The sequence below is a fragment of the Pomacea canaliculata genome, linkage group LG10, assembly GCF_003073045.1.
Source record: "Pomacea canaliculata isolate SZHN2017 linkage group LG10, ASM307304v1, whole genome shotgun sequence".
Lineage (NCBI taxonomy): Eukaryota > Metazoa > Mollusca > Gastropoda > Architaenioglossa > Ampullariidae > Pomacea > Pomacea canaliculata.
Window position 1 is genome coordinate 8,858,650 of NC_037599.1, and position 17,610 is coordinate 8,876,259.

The following is a 17,610-nucleotide window of genomic DNA, read 5'->3' on the forward strand; positions in this document are numbered from 1 at the left end:
AAAACTATAGGTCACGCAGAAAATAATATTTAAGTACAAAACATTTTAAATAAACATGGCAGATTGAAATTCTGACTAAAGGACATTTTTTGTGGTAATAAGGTTAGGTTAGGTTTCATATTTGAAATCAGGATAGTGAATGGCACAAAACCTGAAATGTGCGTCAAAATCGCTGACAAAACTACATTGCTTTTCTTTATTTTGTATGTTATATTCTTTATGTTTATCAAGAAGTATGCCTCAACATAGCTCAGGAAACTCTTCACACAGCAAGACACCTGTACCTAAATTTTTTTTTCACAAAACTTTTCAGGAACACCCATATCAATATTCTACTGCTTTTATTTGTACAAAATAGTTTTGTCCGACAAAATAAAAATATTGTTTAACTTAACATCAACTTTCCACAAACATTTTGTAAAGGTATAGAGGTGTATTTGTTCTTTCCTACAATTATGCATCAGCGGACTAAATCTTTTAAGCGTGACTAGAAAGTTTCGAAAACCAGTTGTACTACTGCAGGCAGTGAAAGTAATGGGAAAAAAAAGCAAGACATAACCTTTAAAAAAGCTACTAAGCCATTTTATTGTTGACCTTTTCAAAACTACAGCTACAGTCAAATCTCGCTACTATGCCACCTGGTTACTATGCCACTCTCCGTTTATACCACTTTTGCTCGGTCCCGACAAAATTCAATGCAAAATAAATTACTTTGCTACCACCTACTCTCACTACTGCCGAGGAAAAGATGCACGGGAACGAGGAGATCAAGCTGTCTGACTTTCTCAAAGCTGACGAGCGCCTCGCAACTGGAGGGTCTTTCACGATGGAGGAGATTGCGGAGGAGATGCTGTGCAGTGAGGAGCCGGTGGAAAGCGAAGACGAGAAGATTGAGGAAGAAACTGTTCCGATCGAGGAAGACCAGCACGCTTGGAGCACTGTACGGAAGTTCTTACAACAGAGAAGCGGGAAGCCCAGTGTGATGCAAGCGTGCCATCGACTAGACAACAAGTTGTACGAGATCCGCCAAAAGAACATGCCCCAGCCGACGATTCTCGAGAGCTTTGGACTGATGGGTAACTTGAGCAAATAAAGCCGTTTTTACGAACCCTCACTACTATGCCACTTTTGCTAGGACCTGGTAGGTGGCATAGTGGCGAGATTTGACTGTAGTGGAATAAGTGGGAGCATGTTCTAAATGTCAGGGATCTGATTTCTTTCTGTGCACAAAACAGAATATTGAGTAGGAGGTTGCTCTTCATGTCAGTAGGCCTAAGTGTTAATTAAATGTTTTATCATGTCAACAAAAGCAGTTTCAATGACAGTAGAAACCTTGTCTAGCACTAGCACTAGTTTATAATGCACTGTGCACAAGTTGTGTGCAATCAGTTCTCTGGTAAACCACCTACATCAGTGCCAAATGAGTTATTGACCTCCACACAAATGATCCACATAATGGGAAAAAAAGCAAAAGCATGAGTAAACTGAATTGTCTGTCTTCTTGCAACACACACACAATAAAAATAATCTAACAGTTGCCACACACTTTAAATTTAGCCCCCACACATTAAAATGCCATTTTCTATGTAATTAAAAAAAAAAAACTTGCTTGCATCCACCTGTGTAAAAAAGAAATGCCGTGAACATGGTGTATGACAAAGTATTGCCATTTTGTTCTGGTAGGCTTTTATAAATTTTTTTACATCCTCCCAGTAAGTAATCATGAGGTGACTCTTTCATTTAACTATGAAATAATTATACCTTACAATATATTTGATTCACAACCTACATTGTTAAAAAGCCAAAAATGCAAGACTTGTTTTGATCAAGAGCAAACAAGCATGAATGAACTAAAGGCAACAAATTCAAAATCTACTTGCACATCAGCACTGAGTAAGCACATATCAACTTTTTAACCTTTCTCTTTTAAAAATTTGAGATTCTAACTAGTTTATTACAACAGCTAAAAGAAAAGTCATGGCGCCTATGCTATACTTTTGATTTTATCCTCATTAGTCAAAACAACACAAATGCTTGCAAGGAAAGTTTATGAAGAAATGGCATTTTGTGCTCGTCAATCACAGAACTTTTTAGAAAGTAAAGTTTATCATGTGAAAAAAGTTATAGGTTTCCCCCCTACCCCAGTAATCTTGGTGCTCTCATTTGCTATGATAAAAGTCAAAATAGTTCCAGCATCTGATTCTGATTTTTGTCAGGATTACAATCAAGTCTGCAGAATTAACACATAAGACATCAGTCAACAATCCACACGGTTAAAGAGTTTAATAAGTTTAAAATGTAACCTTTTCGATTTAGAGCATTAATTTCATACTCCCTTGGCATTAGCTCACATCGATGACCAGGGCCATGCTTAAAGGCCATCAAATGCTTTTGATAAATATGGTAACTAGTGATCTTGGAGTTGAGGGCCCTGCACATGCCCTATGCCTTGGCCCTGCAGGGACTAAGAACCGGACTTGTCAATAACATCTTTTCCTGCCTAGGTCATATATAAGAATTTTACCAAGTACTTTCACTGCTAAAGACAGGCTGTCGTCATTCAAATGTATCCCTGAATGTGCTTGTTCTTTAATATCTATTAACATTGTTCTTTGCCTTCTCTTTCTGTATTGTGTATTGTGCAGACCCAAGCTGCAAGCTTTAAAGCATTTCCACAACTACTACTTAAATGTCAGAAATTCTTTATTGCTTTTTTTTCTTTTTCACCAAGACTGAAGGGAGACGAATATAATTTATTACTGAATTAACTCCACACTTCACACAATTTTGATGGCATCAACTATAATTTGTGCCATTATGATGAAAAAGAAGTTATCCCAGTGAGCCCCTTAGCTTGGTGCCATAAAAAAAAATTACTTTCGTTACAGCACCTTCTCTACCCTCTGAAACAACTCTTGTAATAAATTATTTCGCAGTCAATATATGCATAACTGTGGAAAGTATAATGGTCATGTCCTCAAAACATCACATTTAACATTCTTCAGGTTACAATGAGGTCCGACACACAAGTGGAAAAGTACTGTACTCAATGGTACTTTGGCCAAAGCAGGTGAGCAGACACACAATATTTAAATCATATCAGCCAACTGGCTGACTTCTGTTCTTGAAAATACTTAAAAGGGCCACCATGCAAAATTAGCCATTACTTTCAGTACACCTGTGCAGCATGACTGTCCTGTGGCTGTGGCTGTGAACGAGTTGTGCACTAAATAAAGTCTGCTGCATTCCCATTGGTCTGCATGTTCAGAATCAGACGGTACAGTTTCAAGGCAGGACCTAGCTTGAGAGAAAACCTGGTGAGCACATCATTACGCTTGAGGTCCATAAGTGCTTCTCCATCAATTTCCTGCAGAGAAAATAATTGGAATAAAATTAATGATAATAAAATTACATTACAAATTATTTAAAACAAAAAAAAAAACAAAATAAAATGAACATGAAATTCCCATTATTTGAAGTAAAATAATATGTATAAAAAGCAAAATATGTTCAATATAAAAAGAATTAATAAAATGCGAAAATAAGTACTTTAATCTTTCTTGCAGATTATGAATTTTTTTACTATATCAGAAAGGTAAGATGATTAATAGGTTGATAAACAGCTTGATGGATGGCAAGCAAGAACAAATTATTTCTACCTCCAGGCATATTCTGTTTGTCTCTTGTAACTAGATACACAAATACTTTGGATCACAATTGTTCGTGTTTTTTTTAAAAAAATCAAAGAAACTTGTAATTAATGACACCATTAAAGCTATTCAAATATATAATAGCATCATTTCTGAATAATAACTATTAGCCTGCCATGTCTGCTATAAATTACCTCTGCTTTCAATGCCTGTGCCTGATCCAAAAATCCTGCAGACTCTACAAACTCCACGACCTTGTCCACTGACCAGTGTGTCACATCAGGGAAAGACTGCCCATCGAATTTACTGACCACTAAGCGTCGTTCCTCTTTACTTTCTTGTCTGGGCAGAATTGGTTCCAAAACTGGCATTTCTGGGCTGGAAGAAAGTCTTCCATTTATCAGGAAAATATTCCAATGGCCTTAATCATAAATAAGTGTAACCTTCTTACATCTTACCTCTGGATTTAATAACAGCAATACAAAATTAACAGCAATGTCAAATCATCTCAGAAAATAATTACCTCTCCAAATAAAAAAGACTCTATTTATTTCTTACGCAACCAATTATTACATGATCAGATATAACCACTTGGTCACCGAGTATTTGTGGTCAATTGGTGATGTTGACAATCTGAACTATGAGGACTGAAGGTGAACCAGTCTCAAACCCACCAGCTGATAAAAGACATAATCAAGATCTTTAGCTTTCCAGTTTCATATAAGAATCCTCCATATGAGACGTGGTCACAATGACACAGCAAGGCCAATAATATGAGAGACTGCAAGCACAAATGCCTCAACAACTGACAGCCCGTAAGAATGCTAGCACCAAGAGAATGAAGAATAACTTGAAACTGTCAGAATACAGAAACACATTTGCAACATGAGGCACTCTTCATTATCACTAGTCCTGAAATATTCAACAGACATCAATCCCTACTCTTTCCAGGTAAATATCTGTGCTAATTTAAAGATTTATGTTTGTCATATAACCACTCCCAGCCTTCTGAAATATTGTACTATACGTTTGTATGTACAGCACTGTGAAATGTCGCCCACAAAAATTTATATTGCAAACACTCTCAGAAGTAAGTTAGTGTACGCCTGCTGCCCCTAAAAATCCTTCGGTAACAAAGAAGCACATGTGTGTGTCACACAACAGATTCAGTTCAGGACACATGAAAACCCCTTCAGTCTGCATGTCTTCTGCAAACCTTGTGCCTGTCATAAAATATCACCCAATATTTCATTGTTTCTCCTGTAGAATAATGTAGATTGGGTAAGTCCTTTCAGAAATCAAATTAGCACAAAATATATCCAAAACTATTTTGAGCTCTTATCAATAAATCATATATAAAGCTGCTGAACAGCAATTGTCATGGCATGCCTAACTGGAAAAGCTGTTTTGCATCAACTTTTTGGAGAAATATTGCAAGTCTGATCAAACCAAATTTTCCCTATGTTGAATTTTGTCCAATGGGGAAAATATTGATATAAATTGTGGATACTGCCACTTAAACTCTCCCCTACCACTGACCATGTGCTCTATCTGCCTTGCTTATCGCATCATGCAATGCAAAAACGAAAGATATGAGCACATGATTAATGGTGGAGTGAACATCTGTCTGCAAAAATCTATTCCTGGTGACAAACACAAGAAGAGTGCGCACAATAAACAAATCTTACCCCAAGCTGGCCTCCTTGCCACCCCTAAGGTTCTTGCACCACCACGCTGAATAGCTGCAACATAGTGTTACTTCAAAAGATCATGGAGCCAGCTGTAGGCTAACAGAGAAGAAAGATTAAACCTGGGGACCATGTGAAAGGAGTGAAGGAACCCAAGGAAAGCTGCCAAATTGACAAGTTGCAGCAAGACATGAAAATTAACAGAGACATGGAAAGTAGGTCTGTTAAACATAAGATCAAGGTTAAGATTACTCAAAGGGCAAAAGGCCACAGATTCTGACTCCTGACACTATGAACCAAACTGAGGCAGAAAGACAAAAAAACTGTTTAACAAGTGGTGCAGACAAGATTCAATTTTCCAAAAGGGTCTAGTTCCATAAACTCTGTTATACAACATAAGACGACTGTACAGATTTCCTTCATTTTCCCATGCTGAGAAGTGTTCAGGTGAAATTAAATTCACATTTAATCTTCTCAAAATAAAATGCGCCACGTTTAACACAAATGAAGCACAAGGCAGAATTGTTTAAATTCAAGTTAAGACAACTCAAGAAAGATACAAATGAACTATTTATCACGAAGACGAAGAAACAAATGACACACCAAGGTCAAAGTTCAGACCTTTCATATTTTTCACAAGACCAGATCTCCCCTCAGTTTACTTGTAAATAGTGCTTTCATTTAATTTTTTTCCCCCTCTCCTTGATTTTCATTTCAACCACAGTGTTCGCTGTGCCCAAAATAGCCTTGTTTTTAGCTCTGTTGTTAAATATTTGCAAAGAAGTTAACATGAAAATTCATGAGAAAATGACAATTCAAAATGCTCAAGATTATAACAAAGGGAGCATACTCTCATGACATTAGCAAAATCAAAATGTTTAAGCCCTCCTCTAAAATCTCATTCTCAATGTTCATCCACATTCTTTGGGACTTCTCCTCAGGTAGATTTCCACAATACTACTTACCTCAATTTATCTACATTATCAGGAGATGGTGAGTCACAGGGTGTTGGTGGAAAAGATGTTCTGTTTCTGCATTTTCTATCAAGAAAAAAAAAAATCTTACTGAATAATGACAATATTTATTAACCAAAACAGAACACAGGTATACAAACTCAGGGAACGTGATGTAACTGGAGACATACAAAATACAGACAGTTCCTCGATTTCGAAGTCAAATTTTCAGAAAATCACATATTATTCTTCACATTAAACTGCTTTAAAAAAAAAAAAAGAAAAAAAAAAAAAGAAAAAGAGAATTAGCACATATTTCCAGTCTGTCTGATCCAACATGTGACACACTGATGTTCATAGTTGATGCAAGCATGTTCCTCTCTCTCATACACACTTTCACATGAGGATAGCAGCTATCTGCATAATAAATTCAATTCCTGTGAGGGGGAAAAAAAAAAGAAAAAGAAAAAGCAGAAACTATAGGACAGACTGCAGTAGCACAGAACATGAAATACAATACCTGGGTGGACTGATGACGGCAGGGAGTCATGCAGGCTTAAGTCATCATGGTCAACTTGCTGTCTGATCACTAAACCCATCACCTGGGCATCTGTCACACACTCAGAGCACTTCCAGCCATCTGGGAAAGGTATAAGCAGCCACTTTAGATCAATGCTTAACTTAAGATGGAAATTTTATGCAGACAAACAGAAATAATGAACAAAAGTCTGTGTCATCAGTAGCTTCAAATGAAAATTAAAAGATACTGACCTTAATCATGTTTTCACATCACTGACATTAACATCTCTTATTAGAGAAACAGTATAAGAGTGAAAAAAATTAAAGAAAGTAAGAACTAAAGATAGCATTTTCCTGATCTGAGAATGCCTCTTTGGTCTCGGGGAAGGTCACAGACTATGTCTGGTCAGCGGCATGTGGCTTATGCAATTGCAACAAAATGAAAATGAGCTGTCAGCCTTGTCCAGTTAGTCAAGGTACATCGTGCAATTCCAAGCCCAACGGTTCTTGGATAACATGTGCATCATGTTCTTGAAGCAAGTGTTTCAAGGCTACACTGATGCTATAAGTCTACAAACTTTTACTCAAATGAAACGGCCAGATCCAATGCTGACAATAAAATCCCACATAAAAGTGTTCACAAAAGAAATCAATCTGGGTGCTAGATACCCTATTATATAAAAGGTATAAGTTTAAAAACTTTGTCATAGAGGCAGTAGGATGTATACAGCATATAGAAGACAGGGCCCAGCCCTTCGACCTGTCCAAATAAGATTTAAGAAGATCACTTAGAGATGACATTAAAAAGCACTAGCCACAATGAAGCAAGAAGGTAAGAACCACACTTGAACATTAAAATTTAACTTCATTTAATGAAGTCAAGAATCAGACATACCTTTGGGTCGTTTCTTCAAGATTGGCTGATGGCAAGATCTGTGATAGGCCTTGTCACATCCACTGCAAATAACTGGGATTGCCTGCAAGATTTAAATAATACTAATAATACTAATCTTGCTTTGTGCGATGCTGGCAGCATGGCTATAAACAACTAAACAAATGTGCAACAATAGGGTAAATTGATAAATTTTCTATGCAGATACTGTTAATATTATTAGAGTAAAGAAACTGTTTAGCAACCAGGACTCATATTTCACCTACAACATGTGTACCTCTGCCTTTCTCTACATCATAAAAGTTCTTGGCTCTCTTCCATTCCTACTCTCTACTGCACACCTGTGCACACCATGCATGCACACACATACATGCAAATGTGCACACCTATTACTTGATTTACTTACAGCTTTTACAAAAGAGTTGCACACAGAGCACTGCTTGCATGTCACGCAACGCCAGGTATTACGGTCAATCCTCTCTAACCGTTCTTCAGAATAATTGACACAATAAGGATGAGCTGAAAATAAACAATCGCATGATTAGGCATGCACACATTCGTTGACGCAGGCAAGGAAAATCTCTGGATATTGACAAAACTCATTCAAATGTTTCCATTATGACATACTTCTCACAAATGAATAAACAGCCTGTTACATTTGTACTCCTAGCACATCTCTTCACAGGGCTCAGTTGGCATTTAGACCTATTCTTGATAACTGTGACAATGATGAGTGCTTCAAAGAAAACTTGTGCCAAAAATGACTGTAAAATGTACATCTATGCCAAAGAAACACCCAAAAACAAATAAAGAATGAGAAAACACGTCATAAGCTAAGTGAAAAAAAAATTGATTTGCTTTAAAATGTTCTCAAGAATAATAATTTGTCATCTTAACCACAATACTCGCATTGTGTACAGTAATCCCTTCCCGGTTCGCACCTTACCTTTCACTGGTTTTTATAAGAAATTAATGGAAAAAATGATTTGCGGATCTATGCTTCTTTGCGGATTTTCTGCTAAATTCGATCAGTGGAAAATATATATATTTTATTAATTTTTAAATGAAAAAAGCCCAAAGTGTATAAAAATATATTACTAAAATTCATTCTAATATTAAAGAAATATTATAACTAATAAAATTAATATGAATTACAGTAAATAGTGCATGTATTTACTCTGAAACGAAAACCAGCATCACTTGCCTGAAACGCTACGTGCCTACTCACAATTGTAAACAACACACAATTGGTTGGTTGCTGGTGAAGCGACCAGCCAGAATGTGCTGCGTTGTATCCCAGCCCCCAACTGGCTCAGTACAGTGGCGCACTGTGTACTTTTTCGTCTTTCGTTCTAGTTACAGGTACTGTATTACTCTACAGTACATATTATGTGTTTATTCTTTTATTTACTGTAAAGGTACAATACAGAACAGTGTGGGAATGGTTATTAAGGAAATGGGAAATGGTTTATGTAGCGTAAAAGTATGGGGGAGGGTTTTATGAAGCCTTAATATAGTGTATAAAGACATAAATAAATATATCGTTTCTATTTCATAGATTTTTGGTTATCACAGGTGGTTCTGGAACTTATTTCCCGTGATAAACAAGGGATTACTGTACTTTTATATTCTGACAATTTCCATGTGATTGTGATGAAAACCTATCCCCTCGATAAAAAAAGTTTTATTTTGCGACCCAAAATCAGAAGTGGAAATATCTCTAGTAGCATCAGAAACTTGCTCGTATGTTTGCCATTCCTGTGAATCTGAATAGCCATTTTATATCACTAAAGGTGAAAAAAGACGTGCACACCCTTTATGTGACAAATGGTGCACACTAGCAGATCCTGCTCCTGACCCTCATGGCGACTTGGCACTTCTGTCAGGTGGTCATCATTACAGCGCCGGAATTTTTCATGCAGTGACGATTCTGGTGCCAGCTCTGGTGGTAAATCAAGTTCTTTTCTTTCCAAAGTATCAGCATCTTGAGTCTCTGCACTTGCAACTTTTCTTGGTTTTCCAATGGGAAGAACTTCAAAGTCATCCCCATGATTTTTCTTGAATCTCTGGAGGGGAAATAATGTTCGAAACAAGTTCAAACTATGTTATTAATCTCTTTTTCTTCCCTCTACCACATTTCTTTAATCCAATGATAAATTGTGCAGGTAACAGCAACAAGTTTGTCCCAGGAAACGCTTTATATAAATAACCAAAGAAACACAATAGAATTTCTGAAACTAGTATCTGAGTTTCCTAATACATAGAAACATACATAAATCACTTAATAACAAGCTCCAAGTCTGTAAGGTCACCAGTCATTTCATCTCAAAACCATATCGCCCCATCGCCTGAGTCAAATCATCCTATTCATGACCATAATTACTGTCCCAAGTAAGATCACATCATCCCAACAATAAAAGCCGAATCGTCCCAGGCCAGGGCTAGATGACAAATGACAAATGAATCGTCTGCTGTTATATCTCTGTGATACTGTTACATGCTCAATCTCGTTTTGAAGATTTGCTATTTATTTTGACTTTTCTTTGCAAATACAGTGTACTCGAGTTGAGAAACATGATTGATAATTATTATTATATGCAGGTGTCGATGTTTGAGTATTCATTTACTTAAAGATCATCTTACTACACTAGTGTACAAGTATTTTAATGTGTTGTAATCAGAATCGACCTACATGCACATCTTTCTTCACGCATCTGTGTATGTGTGTGCATAAACAGCAAATCTCTGCATATATATTTAGCTTTTGATTTTGAGATACAGTCTTACTTGGGATGATATGGTCATGGCTAGGACAACTTGACTCAGGTGGTAGGGTAATGTGACCTGAGGCAATATGATTTGGGGGCAAAATGATCCACCCCTATCTGTAAATCTGAAAGTCTTGTTGACAATACTTGATGTCCTTTAACAGCTCTTTGAAATAAATGCTTTCAAATTAAAGCCAACTGCAAAAGTACAAAGATATAAATATACAGCTTTATTTTGTTCTGCAGTAAACTTCTGGTTTTCAAGGTTTCCCCAGCTGGAGAAAAGCAAACACAATAAAGAAAGAGGGCAAATGTCAACTTGTACTCCTAGTTCTTGCTATATTTAAACCTATTTTGCCTAACTAGCAGACCATGGTGACATAGAATATAATGTTCTCAGTCTAGTAACTTTCTGTGCATTAACTAGCAACAATGAAAGAAATTATCCATTTCTACATCAAAATGAAGCACAATGGATTCAGCTAAAGTTTTATTCAAACAAAGGGCCAGGCAACTACAAAAATTTGACCAAAAGGGGCGTAGTCTTTCCTCCAAAACACCTGTGCGCGCTTCACACTTCTGCTATTTGGAAATACTACTGGATAAATTATAATTATTGCGCACAAAACTTTATAAATGCGCATATCCTCTGTTGTACATGAAATTGTCCGTGCGTTGAAATTCGGACTACTCTGAAAAGCCTACAAAATCGTATTTAATTGCAGTCGCTTCCCTTTTCAATATGCAATGGCTCTCTAATGTAATACTGACCGCTAGAGCGGAATCCTTAGACGGACCAAACCTTTTCAAAATGTACGCACCTTTCTTTTAGATGGGGGGCGACCTCTCTTCCTGACACTGCCGGCATCAGAAGAAGAATCTTCTTTATCTGGGTTGGGAGAAGCGGACACTGCGCGCTTCGCTTTTGGGGACGATTCTGAGAGTTTTACGGGCGAGCGGCTGCGGCGCTGCTGCGGAGACGGGATAACCCGCTTGCCGACGAAATACCTGTCGCAAATTTTGCGCAGAGTTTGTCTCTCAACTTCTCGTATCAGCGCTTCAAACATGGCATCTCCCGAGAGCTGACAGTTTGCTTCACCATTCTGCGACCTAAGATATTGCTCAATCTCTTCTTTGGTCCCTCCTCCGATTTCTTCTGTACTATCGGCACTGTCTCCGCAGCCGTTTGCATGGTTGCCGTCTGCGGCTCTAGCTTGACTCTCAATGGCATCAATGGCACCTTGAATTTTGGACACGAGAACGTCGGAGTTGATAATCTGTCCTGCCACATGTCCTTTTTTCCACCTCGCTGCATCTCGGTAGCTGATACTTCCTTTGTATTCCACTTTGATAATAATTCCCATATCCATCAGGTTTTCGATGCAGCGCGTCGTGTCCGCAAAGTTGAAACTGTGCCTTTTCTTCAGCATGTTGCAGATTCGGTGAAGATCGGGTCGCGCTTTCCGCCCTCGAAGATGTTCAATAGCTTGCAAAATAAAACGTTTGGGATTTATAGAAGCCATGATGAAATCTTTCTCGCATCAAACGCTAGTTCTCTTTCAAGAATTTTCATTCAAAGTGCACGGACGGTCTTCACGAGGTTTCTTGTCGCAACTGTAACCCAGAGCGCATGCGCGATGACCCAGCGAGGTGCACCCTGGGAGGTGGCCAGCACTACTTTGTGTTGACATCTGCTTTATCAACCAATCAGCGCAGTCGACAGCAAACCGCGTGCTAGCCTCCGACATACACAATTGACAGAATTAGATTGAAAACGAAACTTTCAAACGCATTCACCCCATATACTTTACGCCGCACGCATGCTTGCTGAACGAAAAAAGGGAATTCATTAATACTATGCGAATTCTGATTGGGGAAAATGATTGTTAAGGCGCAAGTCGTTCATTCAAAAGAATTTCTTTACCTCTGAACACACGCGTGTCGGGCCCGATAACTCGTGATTTTTCTTTCTCTCTGTTTTTCATCCAGTTGACACACTTTTTTTTTTTTTTTTTTTTTTTGGAAGCATTATCAATGCATAGTCGGGTATGTACCAAACGTCCTTCGTGCTCCGGCACTGTCTTGATTAGGTATCTCTGACATGTGTGCATTTCTTATCGTGGAGATTTGTTGGAGGTCTAGCCATGATTCCCTCCCTGGATATCTTACATAATCGCCTTCACCGCATCTACAGTCACCGATTAAGAAGAATTAAAGGATCAGTGTCCCAATCACATAAACCAACTAATCATCCAAGCTGTGCCCCTATGCTCCTCGAAGAGTAACAAGGAATAATTAATTAAACTAATCAGCCAAACCAGTTAAAGGTATATATAATATATACTGTTCACCAGATATGTGCCTGGCATGTTCAATTTTAGAGGGACGAGTCTAACAGTAATTTGATGTAATAATTGTATGACTTTTGTCTTTATTTATTTATTTATTTTGCAATCTGTACAAAATTTATGTAATTGTGCGTGATATTCATTTTACTTTGAAAGGAAAATTAGATGTAGTGCGAAAATAAATTAATCTGTTGGAAGAACTTGAAGGACTCCTAGTTATAAGACTGTATAGTGAGACTCGATGGAAAATTCTACCAAAAATTCTACCCACTACTGACCAAAAACCCTCCCGTTTAATAAGCCCACAAACAGTTAGTTGTGTAAAGCCTGACCATCAGAATGTTCCCACAAACATTGTGGCGTCCACGGTTCAAAAATAACCGCATTACATAATCGATTAGAGCGCCGAAAGATTACTTCAGCTTCGGCTCAGCAGCGGCCATGACCCTCCCAGCAAGTCTGATGTTGGTGTGCGACTGGGTGGTCATACTGTATCAGGCCAAACGTGGCCCGAAGACTTTAAACGAACAGCCCAAACAGTTGCCAGCGTAAACAAGCATCTCTCTTCCCAAAAATAGTTTTGGCAGGAAAAAAAAAAAGTGCGCGTAAGCCACAAAGGCCATGAGTACTTGGTCCGTGACGTCAGCTGTATTTGACGTTTGTTCTGACGTCACTAAAATGTCGCTCGCGATCCTGCCGTCTGCTCTTAACGCGTCAGGTGTCTGGATGTCTGCTTTGCATACCTGAGGACATCATACAGCCTGAAGGTACGGGCAAGATTTAGAGAGAAATGTCACTAGAACACTGATGCACTTTTCCCCCTCAATCTTTTTTGCTCTTCCTTCTCTCTCTCTTAAAGAAATCATCCAATCTTGCACAACTCCATCGGTCAGAAAAAAGTTTCAGTGACTCCTGACTTCACCAATGGCTCAGGCAAAAACAACACTTTGTTTTGCTGAGTCTTGTGTACATTGCAGGAGGACCGCTACATATTTTGTCAAGAGAAACAGGTTTGTAACCACTTTAAGGCCGGACGGTCGTCTGGCTGAACGTGCTGCAACAAATTAGTTCAGAATCGTCAAAGAAGCTGCAGTCGAAAAAAAGAAAGTCTATAGGGTAAACATCATATTAGAAGGTCGATCTGACCACCTTTTGATCAAAGCCATGGCAATTTTGGCATTTTCGAAACAAAACAAAACGCGATAATTTTTTTTTCTGTACTGCCGTTTATAGTACGCGCATGAACAGTTTGTTTATTTGATTTTTTGTTTTTTAAACAATTGATTTCCAGGCTAATTCATGAAAGAAGGAAGTCACGAGGTCAGAAATCTGAAACAGGTGCCTGCGGTTCTTAAAGATGCTCTAAGTTTGTGGATTTGGGGATGGGCAAAATAAGGCTTTAAGGCTTATTTTTAATGGGTCCTTATAAATGGCGGTCAGGTCTTTTTAAAAGAAGAGAGAGGTACTTCTTGGTGCTTTTTGTGTAAAGTGTGTTCACGTTATTCTTCTCGCGCTCCATTTTTCAAAATCTCATCACAGTCCTGTCACAATCTAGGGGACATAATAAATACTGTATTCAAAATGCCAAACTTCTACCGTCTGGCATAGAGAATATATTCGACTCAGGGAAGATAGAGAGTTGATGATACATGACAGGCCATGACCCTACCCCCGGGTCAAACCATTCTTATGGATGTAACATCTCCATCACGAAAAAAGACCAGCCTGGAGGGAAAAAAAAAATTCAGAATGACTGGGAGTCTGGGCAGTGAAAAAGCAGGAGGAACTGAACTTGGTAAGAATAAGGAGGAACTATAAGAAGACAGGTCTAACAATCGTAGTTACTTGTAGCAAAGATGATAAATTATAAAGTCTTTGCTCGTAGTACAAGTTTTAAAATGATTCGCGACTGTTAAAGGTCCAGAACAGAAATGTAATGAGGCTGGGGCTATGAAAGGCTTTGAATTCCTCATTAAAAGATCGCTGGGACAACTGGAGGGATCAGAGGGTTCAGAGGTAAAGGGTGTATTTCTGAAGGGGAAAGTATAGTGATCAAAACCATCCAAGCGTAAATACAGACATTTATAAAACTGAAATTAGCATGATGTGGTAAAAAAAAAAATAATAATGAAAGCTTAACAGCCAAAAAAGAAAAAAAAGAAAAGAAAAAGAAAACAACTTGTAGAAATGAGCATAATCTAATTTATACAAAGTTTCTTTGAGAATAGCTTGCTCAGATCCCATACTTTTGACTAAAAAAAAAAAAAAAAAAAAGCCAGTTGTTCGCCTTATTATTTTGGAAAAAAAAAACCACTCACCATTTTAAAGGCTCTCTCTGTCTCTGTCTCTGTCTCTGTCTCTGTCTCTCTCTCTCTCTCACACACACACACACATAAGCCAAATATATATATAGAGAGAGAGGGAGCAAAAACAGACCCTTCTGCAGAAGACGGAACCATTAAAAAGAGGAAGAGTCATTGTGTCTCATATTGAAGCAGGTAATGTCAGAAAAAAGACAGAACTTGATGAAATGAATATTATAGGTGGACATACGAACAAAGGTGTTGTAGTACATTTGGATAATGTTATGATGAACGTGATCACAGATTTTTTAATAGGTGAAAAAAGAACCAAGTAATTTTCTACAGTTATAACAATTGCCCAAGGCAAAGATCTAATAGGCAACTGTAATTGTTCACTTGTGCAAACTACTTTTTAATCGAGCTGAAAATAATTGGTTTGATTGTCTAAAATATATCTATTTTATATATACTTTAAATCGTAGCATTTATTGCCAGCATATTCAGTTTGGTTCATTTTTGCCACTTTCTGTGAACTTCAGACATCATGGGGAAAAAATTCGGTGTGTTGTCTAGATTTGACCTACTTCAGTCCCAAGAAACATTTTAGCCTTCACCCATGCATAAGGAATAAGTTCGGTTTGCTGGCGTGGACAGCAGTGATAGGCAACCATTTTTAAACTAAAAGAAAAAAAAACAACCCACCTTGGGGAAATTTTTTCTGCGAGTGGCAAGGCAGCGAATAAAGTCATCATGCCTGGAAAGCTGGAATGTGCAGTTTCCAATATTGATGGTTAAAAGAAAAAAAATTACAAAAACTAGATATTGTAGGAAAAAAAAGATAAAAAGCGCATTGGGTAATTTGCAATGCATCTGAAGAATAAGAAACACCATAGAGCTGAACTTACTTCTTCAGCCCCGGTAAGAAAATTGCTAATAAAATTGTGCTCAGCTAGGTTATATCCTCTTTCTTTAATCTATAAATCTGTAATAAATGAAATGAAATGAGTGACAGATGATCTGTAATTAGCTTTGTCTGCACGTTACGAAAATTTCTTAGAATGGTCCTTAGAGTAAGTCCTTAAAATGTCATTAGAATGTCGTTATGTTCGCTGTGAGCCGTGTGAAGGGATTTGACAAACTCACATCATCACCAATGCCCGGTCACATTCTGCTTTCTTATTTTGTAGGTTGTGGTTGGTAGGTTCCACCATCTGAGAGTTAAAAAACAATTCTTTGCAATTTTTGTTTCTCTTTTGCTGAAGGATGACATTCAATGTTGTTTACACGGAGGCAGTCGCTGGAGCATATTTTATTATGTGGTATTCAACCTTTCTTACCTTTCTAATCATCAAAAATTGACAAAAAATAGTACCACACATAACTCTTACAGGCATGTGACGTCAGCAGCAATTGTGCTTGTACTGCCCTGGGAGCCATAAAGATCAGGACAAAACGAAAATGATGAGCATTATTCATAGCTGAAAGCGGGACTCTCTGCATATACAGGCAAGTAAAGCGAATCATGGGACACAATTTTTTTTTTTAGGTAGGGGTATGGGGAGATGACTATCCATCATAAATATGAAACACGCGAAGCACCAAAATTGGTCCCAGATATCATGTGAAGAAACAATTTTCAGTGAATCAGAGAACTGTATTCGCTAGCTATAAATTCCTAGGACCTGAGTGATATCTGATTTTACACACAAACCTTGACAACGCATGGCACTGGAGTGATGAAAATAAAGGCCTCTAAAACAAAGTCAACACACACACGCGTGCGCGGGAATAAATAATTTTTTTTTTAAATCGACCGCATAATCTACTTTTTTTTTCAAAAAGAGCTATTGGTATTTATCAAGGGGTCACGTGTGTTGTTCACTAGATATTCCACAGTGTTCTTCCATTCTGATACAGATTTACGAATCTCGTCATGCCTTTCACATCATTGAAAAAGAAATTAAAACAAGCTTGAAGCCCTTTCACGTTTATCATGTATTAAAATCTACCATAGAAAGTTATTACTGAGAAAAATAAACTAGAATCTTAGTTATGCTGTTTGTGTGGACAGGGATCAAATGTGTAGTTCCAAAATAATTTGCTGTAATTTACTAAATCGAAGTTACTCGTCTAATTATGGTCACGCTTCGTATGACAGAGGACAGGTCGCATATGGTAACCCCTGTCATCTGCCTCGTCTCTCATCCGACCACGGAGGTCAAGGGTCAAAGTTTAGTGTGGCACATATCACAATGTACTGTGCGATTATGATGGTTGTACGTCAGCCAGTCGACGCCGGCCAAGTGTCTGTGACGTTTGCCTTGTTGCTACGCACCACGTGATTGCTCACAGCTAGAAGGATTTGGTCATTGTCTTCTTCAAACTAATTCAAACCCAGAATATATCGCCTTTCTCTGGGTCCGTGACGTAAGTGGTGTAAACCTGTCGACCACGGCAGCAAGAGGAAATTATTTCAACTCAACCGCCTG

At 38.0% G+C, this 17,610-nt stretch overlaps 2 protein-coding genes across 3 annotated transcripts; one reads left to right on the plus strand and one right to left on the minus strand.

Annotated features, from left to right (window-relative positions):
* The first annotated feature begins 627 nt into the window (after positions 1-627).
* On the plus strand, positions 628-1,604 carry LOC112574185. The gene is made up of 2 exons (XM_025255077.1): positions 628-641; positions 738-1,604. The coding sequence occupies exons 1-2, from the start codon at positions 632-634 to the stop codon at positions 1,091-1,093; spliced, it is 366 nt and encodes a 121-aa protein (XP_025110862.1). The 5' UTR covers positions 628-631; the 3' UTR covers positions 1,094-1,604.
* Positions 1,605-1,740: 136 nt separating this feature from the next.
* On the minus strand, positions 1,741-12,430 carry LOC112574165 (chromodomain-helicase-DNA-binding protein Mi-2 homolog). 2 transcript variants are annotated; one of them, XM_025255048.1, is made up of 9 exons: positions 11,292-12,429; positions 9,516-9,768; positions 8,109-8,221; positions 7,706-7,787; positions 6,812-6,931; positions 6,304-6,378; positions 5,339-5,392; positions 3,845-4,028; positions 1,741-3,367 (listed from the first exon to the last, which is right to left on the minus strand). In XM_025255048.1, the coding sequence occupies exons 1-6, from the start codon at positions 11,991-11,993 to the stop codon at positions 6,314-6,316; spliced, it is 1,335 nt and encodes a 444-aa protein (XP_025110833.1). In that variant the 5' UTR covers positions 11,994-12,429; the 3' UTR covers positions 1,741-3,367; positions 3,845-4,028; positions 5,339-5,392; positions 6,304-6,313. The 2 variants fall into 2 exon arrangements, with proteins under 2 accessions (XP_025110833.1, XP_025110835.1); XM_025255050.1 differs by lacking the exon at positions 5,339-5,392 and having other exon boundaries at positions 11,292-12,430.
* Positions 12,431-17,610: the final 5,180 nt, after the last annotated feature.